This window comes from Trichophyton rubrum (assembly GCF_000151425.1).
Source record: "Trichophyton rubrum CBS 118892 genomic scaffold supercont2.6, whole genome shotgun sequence".
NCBI classification, from domain to species: domain Eukaryota; kingdom Fungi; phylum Ascomycota; class Eurotiomycetes; order Onygenales; family Arthrodermataceae; genus Trichophyton; species Trichophyton rubrum.
The window spans coordinates 1,165,028-1,173,867 of record NW_003456423.1 but is presented as its reverse complement, the minus strand read 5'-3'; the positions used below and the strand labels follow the sequence as shown (position 1 = coordinate 1,173,867).

The 8,840-nt window shown below is 48.9% G+C and overlaps 1 protein-coding gene across 1 annotated transcript; it reads right to left on the bottom strand.

The window, feature by feature from the left end:
* Window positions 1–5,993: 5,993 nt before the first annotated feature.
* Window positions 5,994–8,810, bottom strand: TERG_12341 (uncharacterized protein). Its single transcript, XM_047751310.1, has one exon. The coding sequence runs from the start codon at window positions 6,987–6,989 to the stop codon at window positions 6,654–6,656; it is 336 nt and encodes a 111-aa protein (XP_047606706.1). The 5' UTR covers window positions 6,990–8,810; the 3' UTR covers window positions 5,994–6,653.
* Between the last annotated feature and the right edge of the window lie 30 nt (window positions 8,811–8,840).

Below are 8,840 nucleotides of genomic sequence, written 5' to 3'. Positions count from 1 at the left end.
AAGGTAAGTAAGGGTACCCCAGATAAGGCTCGAGAGAGTCTGCGGGAGTTGAAAGAAGTTACTAGGGGCGGGTTTTGCCCAGGGACCAGAGGGCCCGATTGTTTGGACAAGAGGGGGACAAGGGAAGCCAAGGGCCCTGCTCCTTCTTGCCTAGCAGTGGTCTTTTGCCCATCCGGTTTTTTTTTTTTTTTTTAAAGGCGGAGAGAAAGTCCCCAAGGGGCCAGACCCCGGGGGGGGGGGGGGGGGGGGTGGTATTACCTGAGACGTTACCGTTGACTCTCCCTTTGTGCGTGCGACACGGAAGCAGGCAGGCAGAAAAGGATGATAGAAATGGTGATTGATGGCGAGATAGGAGCAGGCGGAGGGCGCAGGATTCGTCTGTCTGCCTGCCTGCCTGCATCTATGTCTTTCTCCTCGCCGTCTCCCTTTTTCCCTTTTTCCCCTTTCGCTGCGAATATATACGTCTATACAAGTCGATGTTCGATATCGAAGTTCCGATGGAGTTGCGTATTGTAAGTGTGTAAGTACTGTATGTATCGTATGTCAGGTACGGCTTTCTGTATTATAAACCGGTATCCGTAATACCAACCATGCAAATACGCCAAAGAAACCAACCAAGGAACTTTCCACCCTTTTTTTTGTTTTGTTTTTTTTTTTTTTGTATATTTGCTTCTTCGTTTCTCTTCAATCTTCATCTGCTTCGTCCCTTTTTTTTCTTTTCTCCGACCAAGACCAGAAAAGAGGCTTCAAGGCTTGCCTTCTCTGGCTTGCGAAGGGGCCATCGCCAGCCAGAGAAGCTAGCTCGTCAGGATCGTTAATGAAACGGCGCTCACGAAGAAGCAAAATACCACATCCCCCCCCAAGTCTCAGCCCTTTGACCTTTCTTGCCTGTCTTCTGACACTCGCCGGTGCTCCACCGGTGGACTCTCTCCAGGCATACAGATAGATCGCAGGGCACCTTGATGACTTGATGACAGACAGACGATGCGATGCGATGCAATGCAGGCAGGCTGAGATGCGGCTCAGGGCCTCTCACCCGGCCAGTCGTGGGCCGTCGTTGTCGTGGTCTTCGGTCTTTTTGCTTGCTTTGCTTGCGCTGCATAATACATATACGAATGATGGCGTTTCAGGGATGCTTCCGTCCATTACCGTGTCCCCCTTCTCTCTGTGTGTGTGCTCTCTCTTCTCCTTCGTACGATGGTAAGCTAGCTCGTTAGTCGCTCCTCCTGCTCAACCGACTGCTCCATGGAACGGAAGATGATCGGTGGCTTGGGATAGTCGAGCAGCAGCAGGAAGATGAAAGAGTAGGAGATGAAATAATAACTACAGTACTTGCAAAAAAAACACATATGGAAACAAGAAAAAAAAAAGGTCATAACGCAGTTCCAACTTCTTGACCTTCCAGAATCATGATGGACCCAGATGTTCTTACAGAAGGGATACGCTGGGTGTATGGATGTGTTAATGCCGAGTTTGTCCTGTCCTGCTCAGCCAGCCAGCCAGCCAGCCAGGCCCCCCTTCCTGACGCTTACGAAGGAGCCGCTTTCGCCACATCTGCATGCTCGGATGTCCCGTTTTGTGCTTGCTCGACTGCTTCATCGTCCTCGTCTTCTGCTGCTCCCCCGCTTTTTCCAGGTTTGCTGCTTGCTCTTTGATCGTCCGGCATGTCTGCGAGGATGGGCCGAGAACTCCTCAGGCTGATGTCACTTGGCTTCAGTTGATGTCCCCCCCTGGGGCCCTCTTCGGCTGGATAGGGAGATCGGAGGAGCCTCCCCCTTTCGATCAATGACGTCCTCTCCATGGCAAAAAGTGGCTCCCCCTTGGGTGGCTAATATCTTTGCCCTTAGGGTACATGTTGGAGGACGCGGGGGGGCTGTCCTTGTTTATATCTACATCTACTCCGTACAGTTTCTGCACGCAACGTCGAAAAAACAGCCCGTACCAAGTCCTATTCCCAGTCTCAGCAGGCTCGTTGATGGGGTATACGATGGGAATTTCAAGATGGTGTTTGACTGCGGCATCCGATTTCATGCAACTGCTCGATCGCTGCTGTTGCGAGATCTGCCAATCACCGTCTCTCTATGGCCTTTTTTGGGGTCGTGCCCGATACGAAGGCCGATGGCGCGGTTCGATCGCATCGAACCACAGGCGTAATCTGTACCTAATGCTGGTCCCTCTCTATCTCTCTCTCTAGCGCTAGCTCTCTCTCTCTCTCTCTCTCTGTTTTCCTTTGGCCTCAAACACCTGCTAGATCGCCACACGGTCGTCCCATTTTCCACGGTCCTTGCGTGTTCTGATGTCCTGATGACCAGAAGCCATCGTCCGAAGCAGGTTTCTACCTTGCTGAATGATACGCCGTAATCGTGGTTCCCAGCAGTTACACTGGGCTCAACCAGTTCTACTTACATCAGATCAACAAACAAACAATCTTCCATGTGTATCATCGCCACCTGCTCAGTATACGTAAACTATGTACGGGCTCCCTGCATGTTGTGGTGCGGTCAACTCTTTGATTTCCCGTCGACCGGCTGGGTGTGCAGTGTTCCTTGATTCCAGGAGCCTGTCGCCCATGGTCCAAGGGGCCTGTGAAACCGCTTCGCCGTCGCCAGAATCGATATAAAGCCCGCCGTTCTATGGTTGCGGCTCGATAGCGTCGACCTTTGCGGTATCAAACGCACCCAGACTGGCGGCCTTGACTGGTCAGCAGAGCAGCATAAACTACTCTATCAAAAAGGCCAAACCACCCTCCCAAGGGAACATTTTATTATGGTTAAATACTGCGTCTCGATTGGCTCTCTCCCCAGCCACGAAGCTTATCTCTTGCTGCTGCCTTGGAATTCGAGCAGTTAGATCGAGCAAACGATGCAACGATGCGACGTGATGGGCTTTCGTTCCAGGCGTTGCTAACCAGTCAATCGAGCGAACATGGGCCCCTTCGCGACCATGGCACGCACGCGCCTAGCTACATACATATAGCTGGGTTATCAAGTAGTAAGTACGACGGCAGAGATCAGATATGCATCTTCGACTGAAACGTCTATCGCCTCAGATCGGTTTATACTTCCCTGCGTCGTTGATGCGCCTGCTGGCTTAATCGCGTTTCAGTCCAGTCCAGAGTAACACTTCCAAATGTTTATACTCAATACATACGTATCATCCAAATACATCCATACATACATACTTACGCTCATACAGACGGACGGGTTTGAGAGGGCCATCTCGAGATCATCGCCCGGCGTCTTGTCCGGCCATGGTTTTCTCCAGATCAGATGCATCAGATTGCAAGGCCTCCGCTTCTTGCTTCACTCTCGACTCTCGACGCCCTATCCAGAGTTTTCCCGTGATATTAACACTTTTCTGGTATTATTGGCATCGCTGAGTTTAATCCTCCCTGAACCTCGGGTTGGCGATCAACAATACGATGACGCTCTTTCAACATACATTACTTACACACGCGACAGCGAGGTTCACCCTGGAAACTGGATCGATGATCTCTCAGGACACCGAATCACGACACCACGAAAAGACCTGCTCACCCCAGCCGATAGCTCTCTCCGTCACCCATAGTTTCTATAGTTCGGCCTCAGACCGTCCTTGGTTCGATGGGCCAGAATTAACCAAAGCAGGTAGGGTCGTTCGTCCGCTAACTATCATTATTCGATCCATCGGCCTGGCTCTCATGAACGCCGAACCCGATACAAAGGAATCCAGTCACATCCGCGCCCATCCATGCACAGGTACTGAGTTTAGGAAAGATAAACGTCACAGTGATTTTTTTTTAAACCAGGCGAATAAAAGCCAGTATTCCAATCTCCAATCACCGCCGCGTTGGCAAGGGGGCACGCGAAACAAAGCTCGCCGCTCGTGTGAGCAGTGTGAAAATTAAAAAATGACTTCCCTTGCTTAACTTCTTTGCTAAGGAAAAGCCGGGAAGAAGAGTAATACCGATAACGGGGCGAGGCGGCTGGGGACAAACAGTTGAAATGGCAACTGAATAAATAAAAAACCAGCCTTGGAAAGCCCTGGGTGGATTTCTCTCGACCCAGCGAGCGGTTCCCGTTCCCTCTTTCTACCCTTTTGTCAGGAATGAAACCCAACTATGGATGGATGGACAGATGGACGGGCGGCAAATAAAGGCGGCGGAAAGATGTCATTTTCGACTTGTCCGTTTGTTTAACTTGGGACCTCTTGAAGCAAGAGGCGGATAAGCTCGTCGCTCTTCGGGCCTGGATCTGTATTCTGAAAGCAGTCACGGCGCCTGCAGCGAATGCATCAGAAATATTTATATCCCATCTTTCTTCCGCGCTCTTGTCTGTCTGTCTTGCTTTCTGTATTTATGTCTCTGGTGTGTCTGTATGGTAACATGTATAGTCAATTTAGCCTTCCCGCATTGAGGGTGTTACTTCGGAGATCCGATAATACTCTCCTTCTTCTTCTTTAATTCTGGACGGAGAAATGCTGCATCTAGCAAGATGTGTCTCATCCACAGCGGTATTTCAAACATCTTCAGGGACAAGGCCCTATTAATAACCATCTGCAACTGCGGCGACCCCGTCCGCATCCATGGCTGCAACCAACCCTCCGACAACCCCGAATGAAACAGGCAGGCGTCAATCACTCACTAACTGCTTCTTCGTCCTCGTTGCTCATACGATCACTGACCATTTTGGTTAAATTGATGGGCGGTCCGGGGAGAAAAAGAGTGAGAGAAATGCCACGTTTTTTCTTCCCGTTGCAGGTCCCGGAAGCGGTCTTTTTTTGGGGGGGTGTCTTCAAGCAGTGTGTCTCTCTTTGTCGCCCGTCCTCACGATAAGTACTTCGTTATGGAGTAAGTCTCTCTGTCTTGTCTGTCACTGTCTATCGTCTCTTTTTGCTTTTCGAGAAAAGACATTTTGTACGCAGTAAGTAACTGCGCAGTACGGGAAAACCGTTATTTTCAACGGGTATCGCGGTTCTGTAACCGTCGTACCTTACACCAATACGCCGCGGAAAAATAAACTTCCCTGTATATACTTTTGTTAAGCGCCCACACTAGCGCTACTCCGACCAATCATAAGGCTTGCAATCCCGGTGTTGTCATCTTCAAATGCAGGGGAACGCCGTCACCCCCGGAGCTGGGGGATTGGCAGTACGCGGCGGCGCAGTGAGCACCAATACATGGCGGGAAGCTGCCTTGCCGCCCCAACAAGGCACTTCCAGTCAGCCGATATAGCCACCACTTCAATAGCTGGTTACAGATGTTCCGCTGCGCCAAAAAGCCGTTCGCTAATTAGGCTAATTTTAAGTTTCTCTGTCGCTTTCAGCGTTGACGTGCGTTTGCGCCAGAGTACCGGAAACCAACAAAAAAAAAATGACGAAAGTTTCACCCCAGGGCGAAAACACGAAATAAAAGAGTAAAGGAAAAAAAATCGGAGAGAAGCTAAAAAACCTTGCGCTATGCATGAATTCACGCAAAAACAGGAGACTAATGTGACGAGTTCCAGCGTAGGAACAGCCCTACCCATGCTGTCTTGTCTTTAGCATCGGAGCAACCAACCAACCTGCACAAAGAAAGCGGATTTCCAATAGGCACACCCGAGCTAGACCCACTTGGGGAACCTTAAATCCAATTAAACGCGAAATCTCTGCCCAATCTAGATAAGTGGGGCGGAAGCTCCACGTGCCAAAGCGCGTTATGATTGGACAATGTCGCGAACCTGGACTTAAGCGCGGTGTCACGCCTTACCGGAAACAGCGTGCTAGTACTGCCGTATTAAATATTTATATGGTGTACTGTCACTTATTACCGTATCTTACCGTGAGCCTGCCGTCTCTTCCTTTGTTTTTTTCAACTCCTTCCGCTGCTCCATAATCGAACGAGCGAGAAAGAGCTTCATCTTCTTCGTCTTCGGCCATTATTAATATTCGGGTAAGCTCAAGCCAGCTCCATCGTCGAAGCTCTGCAAAGAAGAAAGAGAAGATAAAAAAAAAAAAAAAAAAAAAACCAGGAAAACAAAAGCCGCGCAAGAAAGGGCGTTAGCCAGCCAGGAACCAAGGCTACTCTCGGTTGAAAAGCCACTCATAAGGAACTCTGGTTGGGGACAGCCAAAAGAAAAAGGAAGAGATATTTTTCTTCCCTGTCTTCCTTGTTCTCCGATGCAATAGCATAGCTGCAAGCTGTCTTATGATAAGTTCAGCAAGAAGTGATTTATATGATTTATTTGTCACGATCTTCGTCCTTCCAACAGCTAAATCCAGGGCTTCCAACAACCAACTATCAAATGCAACTATTGCCTCTGAATAAGCATGCGAGCTCCGAGGCCCCGGAAGCAGCCCTGCGACCAACCGTCCCGTCAATCAATGGGCCGTCAATCAAACAACGCTTCTGGTGCCCGTTTCCTGCCCCCTTTCACTAGCTACCTCGCAAGCTAAAAAATGCTTCCTCAAGAATACTGAGTAAGCTCCGAAGTAATAGGAGTAGTGATTTGCCTGTGCTCTCTCAGAAAAGTTAACTTAACGACAGCCCTTCTTCGTATCCCTGAAGCTCCTGCATTGAATCCTCCGCTGTGTGTGCTCTCTTGTCTCTGACGTGGCATCGCTGGCTGCCCTTAATTAAGGGGCTGATGTCAGCCCGCAACCCGCGACGCAAAAACTAGCTCCCACGCTTACTCAAACTATTCCCTTCGCTCCATCCAGGTCGACTGTGGGACATGCAGGACCAAGAGCTGAAAAAGTCGACCATCGGTCCTTGCCCTAGCCTTTCCCCAATAATTCGCACCAAAAAGTCCCCGGTACGCCACACGATCAGCATATAATTTCTCGTGATATAGGGCTGAACCAGACAGGTCGGATGGCGATACATGTATTTTCTCCGTCCCCAAAGGGACGAGCGGAAGGAAGTGAGCTCTCATCTTACTTATACGGAGTGACGAGCTCGTCACTCTACATATCGTGTGCTCCCCATATGCGCCATGGGGGATGTCGAGTTTGCTGCCTTGCATCTTTTTCATGTTGGGAATATAGGCGCCTTCCCGTCATATCATAAACTGACTGGTACAATGCGGTGAAGAAAGTGGGAAAAAGGGGGTGAAGGCAAACATACATATTGTATGAAAAGCAAGTCGCCCTTGAACCATGCTCGCAGGTATGTAATTATAACCAGATTGCCTTGGTTGCAGGTAAATACTGCAATCAGACAAACTGTTTTAACTTACCACTTGATTCCCCATATGTCTTCCGCAACTACTTTTTTTTTTTTTCATACGGTATCTTGTCTCTCCCATGTTTCCCTCTCGTCGTCAGGACGGTGAAACATCGCATAAATTAAATAAAATGGGCAAGTTGCACTATCAATGAGAGAAGATATACTTTGCTAGGACTATATCTCGATGGTACGACCTCGCTTCCATGGCTATGCTCATATTTCCTTTTCGCCTGTAGGATAATGTCCTGCTGCCCTCCGTGAGAAGTTTGATCTGGGCATACCGACTGCCATATATCTTCCTGTAAAGGGAAGAAAAACAGATAACATCCTCTTCACCGACAAAAAAAAAAAAGGAATAAGGGATGGCGGAGATATAGATCGTTGTTCATCGCTCTATGTCTTCACCCGATTTCTTCGTCTAATTTCGCAATGCCTTCGCTTCTGCAGTGAAATGTTACTCCGTTCCATGCTGAAGGGAACTGCAGACGGGAGTGACGATGTATCTATCTCTTGGGATACTCCGTACGGTCAGGGCAATTAACCACCGGCTGGTTACCATAGGCGCCGGGCACATGTTTTATTGTACGCCGTTGACATCCCAGGGGGAAGAAACAAATAGTACCGGTTGCTGTGACATCTGCCACCTGATCATCCTTCTTTCTCCCTGCCATGGCTTCTGTCCACGACGTTCCTTGCCTCTTGTCAGATGTTTGCTAAGGTACAATATGCAAGCAACGTGCGAACTTCACGCCACCTCCCACTGGTAGCCGAAGAGGCGTCTTGAGAACCCCCTTTCCTTGTGCCCTTAGAACTGCTATCCCGGTCCTAGACTACATTTGTGGTTGTCTGTGTCCCTCCACACAGGTAGTATGCGCAGGCCGGCTTCAAACCTTTCTCGTATATTCCTGTTAACATGACACAGAGCCGGACACCTGGTGCGACCCTGACAGAAACCTGGACCACCACTCTGCCTATTATTTTGATTCAGCAGGAAGTTTGCCGGACACAACAAACTATGACTAGGAGTTTCAATACGTGATCAATTTGTGCTCTTGCCGGCTGATGGCGGGCCGATATATGAAACTGACCCGGCGCGTATGGCGGAGTCTGTATAGTTCTATACCGACTGAGCAATACAAGATACAAACAACTCCGTTTTACATAGAAATGATAGCATTCTTGTTACTCAATTTCGAAAGATTGGTTTCATTTCATTGGTTTCATTTCATTGTTTCTGGAGACGAAGCGAAGTGACGGCATAGGGGATGTTTCGTAGACGTCCGGTAGCCAATACTATGGCAAACCCGCATATACGGCTGTCCAATAACCCCGGCAAACCTCTAACCCTCTAGATCGGGTGTGATTCATCGAGCGATGTGTCCCGTCAAACCCCAGTATCATCAATATCAACGCCGACATCCAAATAATCATTCCATCTCGATGGTTGAATGTTTCTTGTAGTTTTTGATGTGCCTCGGAGTTTATGCTCTGGACAGAAAGTTTAACCGAGTCGTTATATCACGTGACACGATTACCTCGAGAAAAATTGCTTTCGGGGAAAGAAGCGCCAAAGATATAATTTTTTTTTTTTTGTTTGAAGCAGCAAAGCTTTCATGAACAGAAGTCGAAGGGACGTTCTAAGAAGCAGAGCTGCGAT

Excerpts from the sequence above, each read along its gene's own strand:
- TERG_12341 (XM_047751310.1), bottom strand. The coding sequence starts at position 6,989 with ATGAAAAAGATGCAAGGCAGCAAACTCGACATCCCCCATGGCGCATAT.